This window comes from Phoxinus phoxinus (genome assembly GCF_949152265.1).
Source record: "Phoxinus phoxinus genome assembly, chromosome: 12".
NCBI classification, from domain to species: domain Eukaryota; kingdom Metazoa; phylum Chordata; class Actinopteri; order Cypriniformes; family Leuciscidae; genus Phoxinus; species Phoxinus phoxinus.
In genome coordinates this window covers 32175844-32197260 of record NC_136887.1, presented here as the reverse complement: position 1 = coordinate 32197260, position 21417 = coordinate 32175844, and the positions used below count along the sequence as shown (strand labels likewise).

Here is a 21417-nt window from a genome sequence, read left to right as displayed (position 1 = left end):
CATTTATTTTTTTTTGCTTCCATAACATGTTTTCTTTCAGACTATTGGAAGAAGACTTTTTTTCTGGCTGATTTATAAAAAGAGACATCCAAAATCTCATCTGTGAAAACTTTTAACTCTAACAAAATGAACCGATAATTTTAGAAAATTATGATATTAGATAATGCCACATTTTGTGTTTAAACAGACCATTTCAGAAAATTGTAACACAAAACGAGTGTCTTTACTATGATTAATAATCTGTGGAAAGTATGGTGATGTTTACCCTGTCATATATGCAGTCCATGTGACGGCCAGCAAAAAGTTGAATATGAATTAGTAACAGTGGATTATATATGGCGGAATGTACATTAATATAAACTTACAATAGGCTATAATATAAGGCTCTAAAGGAGTAGTTGTTTTACTTTTTACAGTTAATATTTATCAGGGTCAATTTGATAAAACGGATTCTCACATAATAAAACATTTTTAGGGACACTGTAAAAAAATTCTAACCTCCCCAACTCAACATTTTCTAGTGACTGGTCACATCTACATTTTTCAATTGGCCCAAGTGAAATTCTAGAAATGTAATTTGATCAATAAACAGAATTTCACTTGAGCCAATTGAAAAATGTAGATGTGACCAGTCACTAGAAAATGTTGAGTTGGGGAGGTTAGAATTTTTCACAGTGGATTTGATTATGTCCATCTTGTTCTTCATGCAACCTAAAAAGCTTCTACTTACTCAAAGACGTTATTTGTTTGTTTGTCAGTGTAGTATTGGAGAGAGGATCCGACATTGAGGAAGAACAGAAGAGGAAGCGACGAGGGAAAGTTCTGGCCGGTGATTCATTGTCTGAAACAATATATGAGGATCTGCTATACGTCTAGGCCTGCATTAATAATCCGGATATAGATTTGTGTTTCAAAACGCTCTCCGTCCCGTTCAAAACCTCGGAAAACACCAAATTCACCCCCACAAAAGCTCTCTGAGATGATAAAAGACATAATCAAGTTAGCACACAATTCCTCTGGCAGGATCATTTTATTATATCTCAGTATTCACTGATGCACAGGGTATAGCACTGACTCACCATTATGTGTGGTCTAAAACACAACTGCTCTCATGTTTTACCGCAGGACAGCAAATGCGAGTGAATTTTCTGTCATCTCTGCAGGACTGTGATATGAAGAGTGTGCAAAGTAACAGTTTAGCTACTGTGTGAAAGTGAATAGCACACAACAGGCACTATGCTGGTATAAACATGAATATGTATGCGTCACATGACTAAACGTACGTCATCGTTTTTAAATACCCCCCGAAACGTATTAGTGTGGACCAGGCCTCAGGGAGAGTGTGTATATCCTCAGCACTGCAGTTATGATGCTGATAACAGTGAATGTGAAAGATATGAGAAGATGTGATGGTAACACTTGAGGAACAAATGAGTAATGCACTAGTCTACTAGTAATTAACAAGAATCTTTGATTAACAATTTAGTAGTGTTCACTTGAATGTGGTTCACTAATCAATAACCACTACCACCTCCCAGAGGATTACTATATACTATACATATTATAATAATGCATAATATAATTAACTCTAGTGAAGAATGACTCAAGGTTACCAAATCCATCGGAAGGATTTACTATCCAAACCCTTACAAAACCCTCAAATGCTCGCAATGACTTCAGTTTTATGTGTTTCTGATGTTGCATGAATTATGTGTCTGAGAGACAGTGAGGAAAATAATATTATATGAGGGAGAATAAATGTGTTTGTTTGTGAGTGTGTGTTTTTTACAGTTTAACAGCAGGAGCGTTCACTGAGAACACGATTGTGTTTATGTGTAATTCAGTCATCTTTAAAATGATTCCTTGTTGGGTTCTTCTGAATTCAGTCTTTATCTCTCATGTGACGTCAGCAAATCTGAATTCAACTGTTTTGTTCCTCTCTCTTTATAAAATATTAAGATATTTAGATAATCTCATTCATGGAAAAAAACATCAGTTGTTTGTTTAAGTATGTATACAATAATATTATAACATGAGTTGTTTCTTAAATTATTGAACTAAGTGATTTAAGAGTTAAATTAGTTCTCAAAAACTGTGAAGTTCGATTTATATTCTAATTAATCAAAAATAAAAGTGAAAGTATTGTATGCAGATATTGTTGTCTTCCTCTGCTTCCTTGAAACACAACTAAATCTTTTGCAAATCTTTTTACATTGTGTTGTGTTTATGTTTACAAGGTGTGTGTCCCTATTAATACATCTGACGTCTCCATTTGGGAAATATATTAATAAAGTAGATCACTTTTTGAAATATATTTTAAAAATATATATTATGCAAAAATGTTGTGCATTTTAAGAGTAGGCCTATGTGTATTGATGATTTCATTTGATATATAAATGGTAAATGGACTGTATTTATATAACGCTTTAAAAGACCCATGGTCACCAAAGTGCTTTATTGCCTCACATTCACCCATTCATTCACTCATTCATATTCATATATATATTATATATATATATATATATATATATATATATATAGAAACTGAGATTTGACTTAACTGTGTTTGGATATCTCATCATTTGATTATGTACAGATTACCCACAAAATCACATTCAGTGATTATTTTTACAGCAGCAACAGAAAATAATTTGCAATAGTGTTATTTTTTGCTTATATTAAACATATTTTTTTGTAAAACACAACACAACACAGCTTCCACAACACACACAACACAACACAACACGGCTTCCACAACACATTTCTGATAAATCAGAGCTTGGGAAAAGTCAACCCATAGATCTAAAGACCATATCTCTGATTTCACTTCATGTTTGACATTTTACTTGGAAAGGATGGTGGAGTTTTGCGGGCGTGATTCTTTATTTCTCAGTTCTGTGTTTTAGAATAAATGTTTCTGCAAAAGGAAGGTTGTATGTCATAATGTTTTGTTCTGCGGTGTCCAATCAGAGAAACTGGACGCATGAGTCAGTTGTATCTAAGCAGAACCTGCACTAATTCACTCACATTTTACAATGTTTATGTGTTTATTTCACCGTGATGTTGCCTACAACATTATATAGCCCTGCAAAGACTTTATAAAACTTTATAATAACTTGCGTTACTCAGCCTATAAAACTTTACTCATTATGCAGTTTACATAGAAAGGACAACATATGTTTGTTGCTTTAACTCATTAAACTTTAAACTCAAATTTAAGGCAGCACATTTTTTAGCCTTGATATACATTAATGTGAATTTCATAAAGGCTATACTATAGTAATAATATTGTATACAATAGGCTATACAAAAGCCTATAAATATGACAATATAAATGTCACACTTTGATGCATATTTTTTCATATGGACCTGAATGCATTTAATCTATGATCTTTATAGTGATTTAACAGAATTATTAGAAAGTGTCACCCTATTGATGTCAAATCCCTCTCTGAAATATTTGATCATTTTGCATAAAAAACTGAAAGTGGAATATTTATGTTCAGTGTTTTGTTTTTATCAAGCACTTTCTCATGGCCATATATTAGTTGAAGTTTCAGTCTCTCCATCAACTAATGACGCTGCTCTCATCAGCCAATCACATTTGAGATGTGAAGATGCGCGAATCAGGCTCAGGTTCACATCTGTAGATTCAGGGGCTTTCCGCCACAGACATCCTGAAAAGCGGGTTTCGGTAGTGCATAAAACCTTCTGGGAGACACAGTGACTTTCATTCGGAATAAACACACACACTCAGTCAGTCACTCACTCACACACACTAGAAACACCAGTGATGGAGGATCATCAAAACGATGCGCTGATTCATCGCGTGCCGAGCCAAGAGACTATCCTGACTCGCGGACCAACTCGGTAATGTTTATTTATTTGTTTGTTTGTTTGTGGGACATAGGCTAATAAAATAATTTGTTAGTTTCAGTTGTGGCTATATATTATTAAATGGCATTATTGCATGATAACAATTATAATAGAGTCTAGCATTTGTGAGGGTAAATGTTTAAGAGTGCATGCTTTGCTGCGTTTAACTTTTTCTTGCATGCAAAACTCCAGTAGGCTATTGTGCGTGTAAATTTAAAAGCATTAATTAAGCCTATTAATGACAATTAATCATTATTAAAATGATTCCGTGACTCAAAAGGGACGCAACTAGTACAAACTCATTTTGATACATATCTTACTGAAGTTATTTAGCCTACTTTAAAATTCCAAAATAGAGGCGAATAAATGGAAATAAATCTCTGCCTCGCTACCCGTGACGTCACACGCGCTGCCGTTAGTGATTGGTTGTTTATATATTGGGCACGTTTTTTTTTTTAATGAGCTGTTGACAAAAAACATGGACATTTAAATATGATCTTTTTTAATGGAATTTTATGAATGTTTAACTCTATATTTTTTAATAACTTTTTTTTCCTTCACTAGTAGCCTACATTTTAAAAAGTCCTGTGGTGTGACAAATAATTTTTTTTTAAATTACAAATATTCTATGTAGTTTTTTAAGTCGTTTTTTTTAAATGGTTTTAATTTGAATTCTGAATAACTAAAATATCCCTGCATTGGACATTCATTAGTTGTATATTAGTTATTATTATTTAAACCATATAGATTTACATTTATTCAATAAGCAGACTCCAAAGTGATTTACAAAAGAGATTTAAATAATCCAAAAATAGAAGCAGTTTCTCCCTCTCTTTTTTTAATCAAATGAATAGCAAATTACCCACAACAAAAATTCCCAGGATCTCAAACAATTCAAAATAGTGGCGTGAATCATAGAAATATTCCCTTTTACTTGAAGGGGAATACACTTTTGTTGGTGGACAGACCATGGTGTTATTACAGATAAACACCCACAGCAGTGACCGTCAGTGTGGAAACTCCCCTGAAGAGCAGAACGTGCTGAGACCGCGTCTAATGGTGTGTGTGTGTGTGTGTGTGTGTCGCAGGAACCCCAATGGAAAGGCCCTGAAGGTGGCCGGACTGACGGTTCTGGCATGTCTTCTCCTGGCGGGTCAGGCGCTGACCGCTTACTTCGTCTGGGGTCAGAAGGAACACATCAGTGCCCTGAGCAGCGGCCAGGAGAAGCTGAAGACTGAGCTGACCCGAAAGATGTCAGGTATTTAACCAGTGCATCAGAAACACGCTTTATATGCTATTCATTTACAGAAATACAACCAGCAAATCATTCATGCACATTATCCCCGGCCTATAAACCACTGTTCTCATTAAACAAAGGGCTTTTCTAAAAATATTAGTTCAAAAGGCAAATGAGACTTATCATGTTCATGTTTGGTCTGTCAGCTGGTCCTCCAAAAGTGATGCACCTGCCCATGAACAGCATGGCCCTGCTGAAGGACTTCTCTGACGAAACCTCGGACCAGACCGCCGACAAGAAGAAGAGCACTCCCCTCCTGGTGACGGAAAACTGACAATTATTTACAGAAATGCAATAGTGGTGCATGGGTTTCTGTTCATTCAATTCTGAATATCGGTTTCTTATTCTTTTCTGTAGAAACTGCAACCGGTTTTCACAAACCAGAGAGAGGGCAGCGGACAACTGGACGGTACAGTCACCAACATACAGAATAAATCGATAATATGAAAAATGTATAAGAAATAAGTTAAAAAATAATAATATATATATATATATATATAAGTACAATACACAATTGATATATAAAATGTATCATTTAATATATTATAAACAAATATAATAATGATAATAATAGATTGGCAGCATTTTTGGTCATTAAAATACAGCCGAAACAAAATAAGAAATAATAGATATTAGATGAAAAACTTTATAAATGTTTCTTTCGCAACTAACCGAAATAAAATGTTTAAGATGAAGTACTAATATTACAAAAATAAATATTAATATATTCAAATTTTTTACAAATTAAATAGCACATAGGCCTACATAAAAATCAACAAAACTTAAACTGAATATACAAAAATATAAAAATAAAAGCTAATATACAACATTTGAAAAACATCACCCTACAGAACACAAGATAGATGGATAAATAAATAATGTGAAAAATAAATGTAATATAATATATTACATTATTTAACATATTATAAAAATATAATATTTATATAAAATATATAATTAAAATTATATATCTAAAAAAGCTGAAATGAAATAATATATAAACATTAGATGGAAAAACGCGTTCAGGCCGAAAAACGAAAAACTGATTTTTTTTTTGAAGTGGATGTATTAAAATTACAAATAAAAATGTAATTAAATTAAAACTAAAATATATTAAAAATATATATTGTTTTAAATGACAAAAGCACATAATTGACCAAATTAATAAAACTAAAACTTAATGAAAATGGGAAAAATATAGAATATTTTCGTATTATTTATATAAGCTCGTTTTCATGCACTGTAAAAAAATTAAAGTTGAGTTAACTTAAAAAAATAAAGCAATCAGCTGCATTTTGAGTTTACTGAACTTCAGGCCTATATATAGTTGTGCGTACTGATTTATTAAAGTTTGCTCAACCTCCTATTCAACTTTCAACAAACTCATAATGACTAGTTAGATGTATTTACTTTGTGTTTACTTAACTGTGTTTACTTACTGTGTTTACTTACTGTGTTTACTTAACTTAAACCAATAGTTTCAGAGAACTTTCAAAAATGTTTTGACACAACATCAACCACTGTAGTTGAGTAAACTCAAAAATGCTCTGCAGCTGGTTGCTTTATTGTTTTTAAGTTAAGATAAGATAAGAAAAACCTTTATTTGTCCCACAATGGGGAAATTGTGGGACAGTTAACTCAACTTTTTATTTTTTACAGTGTGCGTAACAACACCTGTGACCACATTCTCAATAAACTGTCTCACAAGCTCTTGCTAATTCTGCATGTTCTGTCACAAGGTTTTAGACCGATGGCGAAGAGGATGAATCTGCCAATGGGGAGTCTGCCTCTAATGGTGGACACAAGTGAGGAGCTGAAGAGCTCACCTGCGTCAGGTGAGACACACACACACACACACACTCACTCACACACACCTCACACAGATCTTCACGTGACGCGCGTGTCTCTCTGCAGCTGTTGAACTGGAGAACAAGTGTAAGCTGGAGTCTGAGCGGCAGGTGAGACCCGGCTTCTTCCAGCCTCAGTGTGACGAGCAGGGCAACTACATGCCCATGCAGTGCTGGCACAGCACCGGCTACTGCTGGTGTGTGGACAAAGACGGCAAGGAGATCTCGGGCACACTCCAGCGCGGGCGACCCCACTGTGACTCAGGTGCGTTTCAGGACAGCGGTATAGATGTGCTTTAGCTGCACAAATATAAATGACCCAGTAGTAAAAGAGGTACGATGAAGAATAAATCTGCTCTCAAATTGCTATATTAAATTATGCTTTTATTTTAGAATTATTCATATACTATATTATCACTTTTTTCTTTTTTAGTTTAAGTTTTATTCATTTAGTTATGTGCTTTTGTCATTTTTATTAGTGTACACGTAATTTACATATTTCTATTTAGCTTTAGTTTATTTTTATTGCAAGTATTAATACTTCAACTTAATTATTGCAGTTAGTGGCCAGGGCAACATTTCTAATGGTCATTCAAGTTTTTTAAATATTTAATATTTATATTTTATATTTTATTTTATTTCAGTTTTATGTCAAATAAAGAAAACCATTTTTAATAGTTTCAGTTAACAATAACAACACTCAGGTCTCTGTTTTTTATTGTGTCATAAAAATGAAAAATAAACCTTGACACATTTTACTATTATTTATATACTGTTATAATATTAATTAATATTTTGAATTAGCTTTTCATTTTACATTTTTTTTAGTTCTATTCTATTTAGCTTTAATTTATTATTTTATTACTTCAACTTATTTTATTTTAGTCGCGATGTAAGTTTTTTAAGTTTAAGTTTTTCATCTAATATTTATATTTTATTTTATATCAGCTTTATTTCAATACCCGAAAGCTACATTGTCTGCTAATATAATTTGTCATGAAAAAGTTGAATTAAATGCAAAGTACAGTAAATACAGTTTACCGTTACCAGTGGAACATAAACTAGAAATTAATAGTCAATCAAAAATAAATCAATCACATGTACTCAATATTCATTGACGTCCTTGTCTCTGTTGTTTTGTGTGTTCGTCTGATGATGGATCCTCACAGGTGCTGCTGATGTTTTGGGTAAGTCTCTGTGTGTGTCATTTACTGATGTCCCCAATACACTCATGTAGTGAAAATGTGCTAAAATACCAGCACTAATGTCCATCTCTCTCTCTCTCTCTCTCTCTCTCTCTCTCTCTCTCTCCAGATTAAAGCCAGTACATCCACAACGGGACCATCTTCTCCAGCAATAGTTCAAATCTTAATAACTGTCACTATTGCATCTCTGAGGATCAATCAGTCCATGTGAACGCAATTCAATGGATATAATCTAATAACTTTTCTACTTAAGATCTCTAATGACCTGTGTTCAATAGATAAACATAAGTGCGATATTTCTACGAGATGTTAACGCTGGCCTAACCCTTATTCTAATAATATCTATAGTAAGTTTTCTGTGTGATATCATCTCTTTATTTTAATTTTTAACCCAAGGCATGTTGTCAGAGGCGGATGAATATCAGAGTGATTGTACGAGTGTAAATAAAAGGCCTTTAATAAACACATGCTTTTTCCAAATGTGTCTGTGATCTGTGAAACGGTCAAATTGTATTTATTTAAAGACTATTTACACTATAACAATACTAGAAACGCCAGAAAAGGGTGTAAGAATGAATATTATTTATTAAACAGGAATATTTTCAGCTCTATCTGAATGATCTCTGTGCATTAAAGTAGAAGATCATGTGCACATAATGCATGAAGCCACAGCTGGAGGTTAAAATATGCTGAATAATATTATATGCTGTCTGAACACACTAAATAAATCACACATGTCGATAAAATAAGACAATAAATCTTTGCAATGCAATAAAATAGCAGGAAAAGGTATTTAAAGTACTTTTCAGATCGCATATATGATTTGAAATATCAGATTCTGATAAATCAGCATGTTGATCAATGTAATAATCATATATGCGATAGTATGATTTCATCATTCAATCATTAGAGATAAAAACATGAACAGTTCTGTGAAAAACATGCAGCTTAGGGGTTTTAAATATCCCGTCATGCACTTCCTCTTTCAGATCATTTTCACTGAATAATAGAAGTAATAGATAGAGAAAGATAGAGAGATATATAGATACATAGATAGCCTCCTTCATCACCCTGTTTAAAGAAAGCAGAGACTTGAGTAAATACCTGAGTAAACGTGTTCATCTCTGCCAGAGGTGGACAGTAACAAAGTACATTTACTTGAGTACTGTACTTAAGTACACTTTTTGAGTATCTGTACTTTACTTGAGTATTATTTTTTCTGGAAACTTTTACTTTAACTTCACTACATTTGAAAGACAAATATCGTACTTTTTACTCCACTACATTTCTGTCAAGGGCCTTGAGTAGAGAGTAGTAACGTCAGGGATGATTTGGTTGCATTTTGGTTGGAAATGAAAGTCTGGTTGACGCCAGAACTCGACTGATGTTGGTTTCTGACGCCAACCGATTTTCAACCACAATACAACGTCTGTCCAACGTTGGAGATTAACGTCAATCTGACGTTAGATTCTGACATCAACATGATTTTAATTTTCAACGTTGGGTTTGGTCTTCTAAATGCAAATTGTGTCATTGTTTTGGAACACACTAGCTTATAGATAGCAAGGCTAACATATTCATACTAAAAGCCAAAAAACTGGGAACAGCCATTTGTGTGTCCGAAACCATTGTGGACGTTATTGAGTGACTTATTCAATCCCACTACTGGAACTGTGTTCTAGAAATAAATGTGATATTGATATGAGGGTAGGCAGAGATTCAGAGGCTTAATACTGTAAATTGGTTATTACATGCAACAATGCAACAATAATAAAACAATGAATTGACATTTACTTTTATACTTAAGTACTTTTAAAAATCAGTACTTCTGTACTTTTACTTAAGTAAAAATCTGTCTTTACAACTTTTACTTGTAACGGAGTTATATTTGACCAGTAATATCTGTACTTTTACTCAAGTAAGGAAGTTGTGTACTTTGTCCACCCCTGATCTCTGTTGTGTTGAAGATCTACTGGATCCCTGCATTCCTGCTCTTCTGTCGTCTCAGTTTATTATTGTAATAAACCTCCAGCAACTGCGTTCTAACTTGCTTCTGAGTTTGGTGTGTTGTTACAATATTCATATATTATAAAAGATATGTAAATATAAAAATAAAGCCTAAAAATATGAACTAATATACAGTGTATATATATATATGTGTGTGTGTGTGTGTGTGTGTGTGTGTGTGTGTGTGTGTGTGCGTGTGTTGATGAACAAATTTGAAGTTGATGAACAAATTAAAATAAAATTGAATTAAAGCTAAATAGAAATTAAATTTATATAAAATAAAAATCAATTGAAAAAATATATCAAATTAATATTTTTTAAAATGATCAAATGACAAACTAAAATGTAAATATATATATATATATATATATATATATATATATAAAACTTGTGTGTATGATACATATATACACACACATGAGTTAATATATAAATATACACTATTATAAAGTATATAAATAAATAATATAATATTAATATATAAATTAATATAATTGCTTCACTAACGTCACTTTCTTTCATCATATCTGAGGTTTTGTTGAGTGTTTTAATGCTTTTTAATTCAGTTCTCCTCTGAATTCATGTAGAAATACTGTGTGATGTCACTGAAAGCACTAAACGGATACAGTGGAAATCATCTGTCGAAGGAGTTGCTCAGTTCAGCTGATGCTAAAACATCTGTTCAATTTCTCAACCTTCCTCTCTTTCTCAAAACAGAAATGCTCAGTTTCATGTCCCTGTTTATGTCGAACATGGTTAAAAAAACATTGTGACTTCCTTAAAATGATGCATTTGTAATGAGAGATATGCATGAGGTCAGCGAGGAAATTAATCTCACAATAAACTGAGCGGATGATTATGAATTATTCAGATACATTTAATCAGTGTTCATTTGGATTTTTGTTCGTTTTTGTTAAAGTTTTAGTCATTTTTTTGCACATTTTGTTATTTTTGATATATAGTTTTCATATTTTTTTTCATTTTTCAGCTTTATTTGAAGTAAAACGTTTGAAGTTTTTTATTTATTTGTTATAACCCTATAATAATGGGTTATTATGCCCTGGACGCAACATTTAAACAATACAGACACAGGTGAAAGTGAACACTGTATGTGTAATGAATATTTCAAGAGAGTGAAACCACACACTCTCTCACACACGCACGCACGCACGCACGCACGCACGCACGCACGCACGCACGCACGCACGCACGCACGCACGCACGCACACACACACACACACACACACACACACACACACACACACACACACACACACACACACACACACACACACACACACACACACACACACACACACACACACACACACAGAGACAGAGAGCTTCAGTTCAGAGCAGCTTTAACACAAGAACATGGACACATCCGTGAGTAACAAAAGAGTAATAATAAGATAAACCTGCTACATAACTGCTCATGTTTTGTGTGATATATGAGTTTAATGCTGATGGAGGAGTTGAGTGTGTGTGTGTGTGTGTGTGTGTGTAGGGGGCTGATGGAGGCAGAGCTGAAGAGGTGTGTGAGACAGCGGACAGTAAGACAGATCTGCAGGAGCTCCTCAGACAAGAGATGGAGATGCATATCACTGGTACATCAGTCTGACATATTGACCATAACCACGATTGAACAATTGCTAGGTTTTTTTTTATTGTTGCTTTCACAAATATATAAAATCTTCAAATAAATTAAAGAAATTAGGGATTAAGGGATTCAAGAAAATAAAATAGAAAATCAACTAGTATCTATTGTAAAGTAATGTATTTGAACTATTTGCAAATCATATTTTGTATTTTAAAATATACAGTTTATAATATTTCATATGCCTAGTATGCAAATGGATCTGTTAAAGTGTATTGGAGGTATTGAAGTGTATAATTAAATACCTTGAATATAGTTTGTTGATACTGGATATTAGCTACTTGCATTTCTGTCATAACAGTTACATCACATTATTTAACGTTAAAATGAAAGCAGTGTTATTTTAGTATTAATTATATACTATAATTGTTTTAAAAAAATATATGAATTAGCTTTTTTCATTTTAGCATTTTTGTTATGTGCTTTTTTCATTTTAAGTTTTTTTAAATCTAATATTCATATTTAATTTTATTTAGCTTGATTTCAATGAACAAAATGCTACAAAATGTCTCATTAACAATAATAGCCCTGAATGGAAGCATTGAGCTGGAATATATATTCGGCTTTATTACTAACATTAAACCCCGCCTTCTTTTATTTGATTGGCCATCTCAAATATTTGGTCATAGACGAGCACTGCTAGACCTCAGAGGCGGATCGGCTTAATAAAATAACTTTGAAAACTTACTGTCATCCTAACAACACAAAGAAAAATGTAGTGCAGTAGAGCAACATAAATAGTATCAAATATTGGGGGACAATTTGACCATATCTAATTATTGGAGGTAACTTACATCCTTGCACTAACACGATGATGATGATGATGATGATGATGCTGCTGCTGCTGATGATGATGATGATGATGCTGATGCTGATGATGATGATGCTGATGATGATGATGATGATGATGCTGATGCTGATGATTTCAGAGGGCAGGACCAGCATTCAGAGGAATCAGGAGAGAATGAACCGAATCAGACAACTGAAGGAGGAGATCAGATTACAGGAGACACACAGAGAACCCCACCAATCACACGCCACTAGCATGGTGAGTGGCCAATCAGGAGACAGAAACTCAGTCTGACTGCTGGCACCTGATAACACAGTCCAGCATTTATTTTAGCAAATGCATTAATTGGTGTTTACTAATGGGACGTTATTGTAAAGTGTTAACATATTGCACTGATGTAACGCCGCACAGCAGGCGTTTTAACTGTGTGTGAATGTGTGTGTCTCTCAGGGGGTTCATGAGAAACTCCTGGAGCGCAGAACAAGACTGAGAGAGACTCACGAGAGACTGATCGAGGATGAGCTGATGAAGATGGAGAGAGAACTACAAGAGGAGCAGGTGAGAGCAGTCTCTGTCCCGTCCGAGAAGACCTCAAACGGGCCGTTCTGATCATGTGACTGTCTCTGTCCCGTCCCAGAAGACCTCAAACGAGACGTTCTGATCATGTGACTGGCTCTGTCCCGTCCCAGAAGACCTCAAACGAGACGTTCTGATCATGTGACTGGCTCTGTCCCGTCCGAGAAGACCTCAAACGAGCCGTTCAAACAGGCCATTCTGATCATGTGACTGTCTCTGTCCCGTCCGAGAAGACCTCAAACGGGCCGTTCTGATCATGTGACTGTCTCTGTCCCGTCCGAGAAGACCTCAAATGGGCTGTTCTGATCATGTGACTGTCTCTGTCCCATCCCAGAAGAACTTAAACGGGCCGTTCTGATCATGTGACTGTCTCTGTCCCGTCCCAAAAGACCTTAAACGGGCCGTTCTGATCATGTGAGTGACTGTCTCTGTCCAGTCCCAGAAGACCTTAAACGGGCCGTTCTGATCATGTGTCTGTCTCTGTCCCGTCCGAGAAGACCTCAAACGGGCCGTTCTGATCATGTGCCTATCTCTGTCCCGTCCCAGAAGACCTCAAACGGGCCGTACTGATCATGTGACTGTCTCTGTCCCATCCCAGAAGACCTCAAACGGGCCGTTCTGATCATGTGACTGTCTCTGTCCCGTCCGAGAAGACCTCAAACGAGCCGTTCTGATCATGTGACTGTCTCTGTCCCGTCCCAGAAGACCTCAAACGGGCCGTTCTGATCATGTGACTGTCTCTGTCCCGTCCCAGAAGACCTCAAACGGGCCGTTCTGATCATGTGACTGTCTCTGTCCCGTCCGAGAAGACCTCAAACGAGCCGTTCTGATCATGTGACTGTCTCTGTCCCATCCGAGAAGACCTTTAACTGGCCATTCTGATCATGTGACTGTCTCTGTCCCGCCCCAGAAGACCTCAAACGGGCCGTTCTGATCATGTGACTGTCTCTGTCCCGTCCGAAAAGACCTCAAACGGGCCGTCCTGATCATGTGACTGTCTCTGTCCCGTCCGCAGGTGAGTGGTGTAGAGGGGGAGATGTCGTACCTGCGCAGAGAGAGACACGTCCTGGTTCTTCAGATCGAGGCGCTGCGCAGGGAGAACCAGCAAGCGTATGTGGATCTGGAGGACCAGAACCAACAGCACCAGCAGGAGGTCCATGAGCTCAGAGAGGAGAGTCTACAGGTGACAACACGGGACATTTACGGCTTTTAATGATTGGAAAACCAAATTAAGAAATTAAGAAAACCCAACATTAATATTTCATCTGTCTTCTTCCAGTTCTGAATTCACCGATAGGCTTACTCATCTGCTAAAGTTTTGTTTCAATATAGTGCCCAAGTTTCCATTTCCCATCCGAATACTGTCATCTAGTGTCCGGTCTGTGTTCTGCACGCGTGTTCAGGTGTTCAGGGCGTTTCGTGAGGTTCTGGAGGAGCAGAGGAGGATGTCAGAGAGCCGGTACAGGGCTCTTCTCATAGACACCATCCAGGACGCGGTTCACCTGTCCTCACAAAACCTGCAGCTCCAGGAGGAGGTTCAGCAGCTCCGGAAAACTCAGACTCACACTGATTCACACAGAGACAACATGCCCAATAAGATACTGTAAAACATCAAATCAAGCTTTTTCCAGTGATTATTAATGGAAATCATTTCATAATTGATGAGCTGAACTGAATCAACACTGAACTGACTCGAGCTGAATAATGACACTATTGACTTTTTAGTTTGAATTTGTCTCATATTTGAACTTGTCTCAAGTTTGCATGGTTGATTCTGTTATTTTCCTGTTTATTACTGAGAAGCTGCTTTGAAACAATCTGAATTGTACAAGGCTCTAATAAAGGAGGCATGACGTGACATTTTCAACTTATTGTCCATGGAGGGCTTCAGTGAGTAAAACAAACAGGAATGCATTGCGTTGCATGACGAGTAACGTGTCAAGCAGTTTGTCTGTCTAAACTAGTGAAATCGTGAGATGTCGATGAAAACTTCACAGTATAAGTTCAGTTAACTAGAGAATACATATAATTTGGTAGCAAAATGTAAAGCGTTGCATATTTGGTGCAGTAAACACTCATTTAAAAAAATTAAATACGATTATATAGAGGGCAGAGCCCAAAATGGCTAAACACTAAGCTTTTATTTGTCTCAGACACAAATCAATGGTCAGGAAATTAATAAAAATGCAAGCAAATGCACTACTTAAAAAGCTATCGCTGTCTCAGATAAACATCAAAGACAGAATGAAGTTTTTGGCAGAAAATGGGAAGTTTTATTCGGCCGGTTGTGTGAAACAATGAAACACGAGTTGGTGACGCTCCAGAAGATCTGGTGATAAATATAATAAATGCATCTCTACCACAGTGAAGCGCGGAGGAAATGTCAGTGTTAACTGCTGGTATTGGTGAGCTTCTTCACTGTGAAAAGTCAGGAGAATGTTGCAGAATGGCTTGCATCCTACAAAGGGAAAGATGTTATCTAGGAATGATCAGATGTTATTTTTCAACAAGATGCTCCGGTCCAAAGATCAAGTCCATCAAGCTCATGTTGTGACCTGGTCAGAGTCCAGATTTGATCCTTATAGTGAATATTTGGTCTCATATTAAACTCAAACGAACTGCAAGACATTTTTCAACTACTAATAAACAGTTTGAAGACATTAACATTGAGTGGAACAACACTGACTCTTCTTCCTGTAAACGCGGTCTGCGAGTTTAAACATTAAAGAAAACAAATGGGAAGGCTATTCAATGCTCAACTACTTTATCTACAGTATTTGTGCGATTATTGCTCATTTCCTGACCAGTGATTTGTGATTCAAATGGTTAAAACCATTAAAAGACCACAAAATATTTAGCCATTCTTTGCCCAGTGTGTTTTGCAAAATGAAAATTTAAAGTACATACTTTACAAGTAAAACCATTAAACATGTTAATCACTTATACCAAGTCCATATATATTTATTTGCATAAATCAGTCTTAAATATGAGCGCTGTACAATTCGTATTCACTTCAACACATTTAATCAAAATAAATACTGACAGATGCATATGAATAAAAACAACAACAAATCAGCACACATTCAGTCTTCATGAGATGATGTCCATTCATAGTAAGATGCACTTCTAGAATGAGGACAAAGGCAACAGAGATATTTTAGGGCACATGCTGAGAAAATAATAATAATAATAAAAAAACAGAAGAGGGAAATTAAATAATGAGAGAGACGCTGTGGTTCATTACATAAAGAACGATATAAAAGCAAATGCAATGATATACGTTATGCAATGAAGTCTTTTGTGGATGTCCTCAATGGTGTACACTCTATTTATAATTTTTTTTACAAAATGCACAAGATATTAATGAAGCATGTTTAACATTTTTACATATTTTTTAAATAAAAATATTTGTGGTAAGTGTTAATCTCAGATATGCAGTCAACTTAATAAAATTACACATCTTCCAAAAAAAAAATATTTCAACAATTTGTTTTAGTATACTGACAATGTAAAGGCCATTTATTGAATTGTTTTGTTGGCGTCGTCCACTCTACCTGTAATACAGGTGCACAGCCCATCCAATCAGCACGACAGGAAACAGGAAGTAAGGTGTGAGCTGTATTCCCAGAAGCCCCCAAGACAACACACCATTTACCAGCATAGCAGAGGATATGACGAAGAGCCGTGTGATTCCCGTTCCGTGTTTCATGATGACGGACATGAGGAGCCCGTTAGCGGCCTGTCCCGCGATAATGAGCCAAACGAGTGTGGAGAAACCCTCCAAAAAGCCCTGCCGCCCGCCGCCGGAGAGATGCGACGCCAGATTGATGGCCACGCCGAAGACGTACAGGAACAAATTCTGGAGACTCAAAGGCAGCCGTTGTGTTTTCAGCACCCGCTCGGTGTAGACGGCGGCCAGTCCTGAGATAAAACAGTACACGAGCACCAACAGCAAACCCCAGGATGTGATGTGAAGCCTGCCGGTGGATTCGCCCTCCTCTGATGGTTCCCGATCGAAACCGGAGTAGCTGTGAGAAACGCCGGCGGCCACGAGCATCCCGAGAGCGAGCCACTGCCCGCGCCGGAGACGCTTCCCCAGGCAGGACGAGTAGAGGAGAGCGGTGGACACGATTTTCAGGTTACTGAGCACTTGGAAGGAGCTGGGATCCATGTAGGCCTGCATGAACACCACCAGGTTGTTGTTGAAAGCGTATAGCACAGCAGGAACGGCGTACGGCGCCACCGTCATCACAGACAACGACACTTTGAGGGCGGAAAGATTCCCAGATGCCAACAGGGAGGCGAATGAGACCAGAAGCTTGGCGAACTCGATCAGGACCACACATGACGACGGGCTGAAGGGAACGTGACCATCGACTTTGGTGAGCGCGATGAGGGGAGCGTGGGAACCGTAAATAACAACCAGGAGAAGCAGGAGAAGGACCCAGCGTCTTCTGAGTGGAGGTTCTGCTTCAGAAGAACCAACATTATCTACCGCAATCATGCTCGCGATCTGCTTTTCACAGTACAAACTCCACAAACCCTACAAAAAAACAAACAAAAAAAGCACTAGGACGAACTTGATTCTTGAACAGGAAAGTATGAAATAAAATGGACATGATGTTAGGGCCGCACGACTTGGGAAAACCTTCGGTTTGCGATTTTCCTGCTAAAAACTGGAACTGCGATTTAAAATGTGATGTAAAAAACTTTTTGAGGTTTGCTGTGCTTGTTTGTAGGGCTGCACAATTTGGCCAAAGATTTAGTAATTATACAACAATATAATTATAAAATAGTAATAATTACTAAATAAAAATATTAAACAAGAAATGTTGCTATTGAAATATTTCACAGTAGAATAAAAAATGAGTTAAGAAAAATAATATAATAATTTGACAGTACAAATATAAAAATAAGTACGACTGTCAAATTAAAATACTAACATTTTTGACGATTATTATTATTAAATAAAAAACTATTGTGATATTTTACTGTAAGAAATTAAGAATTTAAGAAAAATAATATATTTTTTTTACAGTAAAACTGTAACTGAAGAATTGTAATTCTGTAAACTGTAAAATTGACAGAACTGTAAAATTACAATCCTAATATTTATGGCTGTCTTCATACGTTAAACCATCAAACTTGTATTTTGGCGAAAAACAACCATGAATCTTCTCTTTTGCACAATGCAGAGACTGTGAACCGTGCTGTGAACACCGGCGTGTGTAAATAAACAGCGCTGCGCTTCACTCTGAAACATTTATTTAGTTAAATCACAGCCTTTGCGATGTGATAATCGCACTAAGCCATATCGTGCAGCCCTACATGATGCCCATTATAACGGTCTTCATTATAAAATCCAAATCCACACTCACATATAAACCTCAAAACACAGTGTTTTTCCTAAATCAACAGTTTTGTGACGTTGAACGACATGCTCTCCTCTTCAGTCTGAATTCAGTCCGCTTCTAATCACTGGGTCCTTTCTTCAGAGAGTTCAGGAAGTCTCGTACGGTCTCCTCAATGTTGGGCACCTGATAGCTCTGGACAGCGCAGATTCCCGTCAGCGTTCCCAAGGCGACTCCTAAGATGGCAGACGAACGCATTTTGGAAAGCACATACCCAGCCAGGAATCCTTTCAGGAAAGGAGACGCTAATAATGAGCCACCCTGAGAACACAAACAGGACAGACAGTTCCAGCTGCAGTCATTGAGCTGTCAATATTACAGAATATGAAGAGCAACATCCATATAACACACAATCTTTGCTTACCAGCCCCCACTTTTAACCACTAGGACAGGGGTTTCAAACGGAGATGTCCGGTATTTTTTTTTTTACAAAATTTAAAGGCATTAATGAAGTATGTAGTATAAAGTGTTCTTCTTCTTCTTCTTCTTCTTCTTCTTCTTCACTAAATTTTTTTTTTTAATTTTGCTTTCTAAAGACTGGTCAAAAATCATGGCATTAATTACAATTAAAATCTCAGATATGCTATACAAGTTTTTTTTTTTTGGAGAAATTATGTTCATTTGTTTTATAATTATAATAATAATAATGAAAAGGAAATTATTTCATATTGGAAAATTATTTAATTTTGTTGTCATAATAATATTAGATTTAATATTTTCCTCACAGAGTATAAATTTATTTTTATACATAAAAATATTCGGCTGCATTTATATTTATCAAATAAAAAAATTTGAACCATAAAAAAAGTTATATATTATTATACATAATAATAATAATGATATTCTAATTATATACAGGATATAATTAAATAATAGGGATACAATATATATATCTCAGCACCACATTTGCATCAGCCATAATTAAATAACTACATCTTTCCAATTCAAACACACACTCTTCTTCTATGGCAGTTTTCAAACCTTTCCTAATTTACATTATAATGTTTTAATAAATCATTAAATTTGAATAATGTTACATGAATTTAATTTAGTGTGAGTATTTTCTGTTTAAGAACAGGCAAAGCCGTATCGATTTATAATACCAACAACATATTTATTCTCGTCTAAAGCAAAACTAATAAACCGCACAGAACCAAAGTTTCTGTACATGTCACTCCGGGCCGGATCAGTCGTGTGTTACCTGTGGGATTCCAGCTTGGACCTCATTCTCCACCTTCTTCTGGATCTCCTCCAGTTGGTCTTTGAGCTGAGCCAGATCCTTCAGTCGGGTCACAGGATCCTGAAAACCACATCAGATCACATGAGACCACTGACACATCAATGCACTAAATCAACCCTATGAAGCCGTGGCGTGATTTACTGTACAGAGTTAAACACGGCTTCACATGGCTTATTGCTTTTATAAAACAGTTATTCCACATACCTGCAAGGTTTCATAACATAAACACACAGACACCAACATGTAATGTTATTGATACCAAAAAATTAAAATAGTATTCTTCCACCAGGCAATGTAGTTCATAAGCAGGATGTTTGTCAAGCAACACACAGTAATGCAGTCACAAGTGTGTGGTTGTATATTAAATGGCTTTAAACACAGCTCAACCAATCAGAATCAAGGACTGGCACAATCCATTTTATAATTACGTTTCATTGACAGATTACCGTAACTCCCTTTGCTCAATTTCTAAGCAGTTTCAGTTTTTTTTTTTTTACTTTCAGAAAACATTCAAAGACTCTTAGTCTTAACATCAAACAATAGAGGAGGATACATATAACACATCTTCTATTATTGTGTTTAGGGGTCCTTAGCATTAAATACGTTTAAAACGCTTGCACTATGATATAATGGAGGTACAAGCTAATTAAGTAAAAGAGATGTAATTTATATCAGTGGCCATTTTTGTATGTCATAATTAATGTATTACTTTTAATAAAAATAACAATTACATATTTCCAAATTCCAATTCAAACACGTAAGTTACTCTTTATCTCTGGCAGGTTTAAAATCTAATCGTTTTATATCCTCATATTATAATGTTTTAATAAATCATTTGACTTGAATAATGTTACATTAATGCAATTTAGTGGCTGTTTAAAAACAGTAATAGACAGACAGTATAGACTTATAATATCAACATATTTATTGATATTGTAAATCATATAAATTACACTATTTTATCCTGAACAATTTACATATTTTCTTGTATCGCACAAGGAAAACATTCTACAGATTAACGTTACATTTTTCAAAATAAAAGGTGTTTATATTATATTATATTTCTTGTTATTTCTAGTAATTTCAGTCACCGGTAATCAGATCTTACAAGTGTGACGCTTTTCTTTCTATGACAGCCGTCAAATGACAAGAGTTCAGAAAGGCAGCAGTGACTTTACATTACTCAATAAAGCGTCAACATCTCTTTATAAACAAACAAACAGCAGGTGGCATTGATAGCACAATACTTAAATATACACGACATACCCGCTTTGTTCCTATCTGTACATTAATTCGTTACAAAAGCGTTGATTTTTAGACAGACCGTAGTTTCTCACCTTGTCTTCCGCCATACTGCAGTGCAGAAATGATAAACGACGATTCAATGTGCGCTCGACTCATCTGGCCTGAATGAATGACGACTCGCTCGAACACAACTACTTACGCTGTTTTATTTTTATATGGCTCGAAATAATAAATATAACATTTAAATGCATATTTTCCACTAAATG

The 21417-nt window shown here is 35.8% G+C and overlaps 4 protein-coding genes across 4 annotated transcripts; 2 read left to right on the top strand and 2 right to left on the bottom strand.

The window, feature by feature from the left end:
• Nucleotides 1-3600: 3600 nt before the first annotated feature.
• cd74a (CD74 molecule, major histocompatibility complex, class II invariant chain a) lies at nucleotides 3601-8705 on the top strand. Its single transcript, XM_079630360.1, has 8 exons — nucleotides 3601-3870; nucleotides 4965-5134; nucleotides 5320-5432; nucleotides 5531-5582; nucleotides 6913-7008; nucleotides 7088-7285; nucleotides 8190-8207; nucleotides 8335-8705. The coding sequence occupies exons 1-8, from the start codon at nucleotides 3794-3796 to the stop codon at nucleotides 8337-8339; spliced, it is 729 nt and encodes a 242-aa protein (XP_079486486.1). The 5' UTR covers nucleotides 3601-3793; the 3' UTR covers nucleotides 8340-8705.
• Nucleotides 8706-11569: 2864 nt separating this feature from the next.
• LOC307008255 (uncharacterized protein) lies at nucleotides 11570-14988 on the top strand. Its single transcript, XM_079630950.1, has 6 exons — nucleotides 11570-11618; nucleotides 11740-11839; nucleotides 12819-12937; nucleotides 13130-13237; nucleotides 14271-14438; nucleotides 14659-14988. The coding sequence occupies exons 1-6, from the start codon at nucleotides 11607-11609 to the stop codon at nucleotides 14860-14862; spliced, it is 711 nt and encodes a 236-aa protein (XP_079487076.1). The 5' UTR covers nucleotides 11570-11606; the 3' UTR covers nucleotides 14863-14988.
• A 1817-nt stretch (nucleotides 14989-16805) lies between these two features.
• Nucleotides 16806-17759, bottom strand: LOC307008254 (putative UDP-sugar transporter protein SLC35A4; the record flags this gene model as incomplete). Its single annotated transcript, XM_079630949.1, has 1 exon — nucleotides 16806-17759. The coding sequence occupies one exon, from the start codon at nucleotides 17757-17759 to the stop codon at nucleotides 16806-16808; it is 954 nt and encodes a 317-aa protein (XP_079487075.1).
• A 967-nt stretch (nucleotides 17760-18726) lies between these two features.
• On the bottom strand, nucleotides 18727-21329 carry LOC307008256 (SLC35A4 upstream microprotein-like; the record flags this gene model as incomplete). The annotated part of the gene is made up of 3 exons (XM_079630951.1): nucleotides 21244-21329; nucleotides 19868-19966; nucleotides 18727-18927 (listed from the first exon to the last, which is right to left on the bottom strand). Exons 1-3 carry the CDS (start codon nucleotides 21256-21258, stop codon nucleotides 18727-18729), a joined length of 315 nt encoding a protein of 104 aa, XP_079487077.1. The 5' UTR covers nucleotides 21259-21329.
• Nucleotides 21330-21417: the final 88 nt, after the last annotated feature.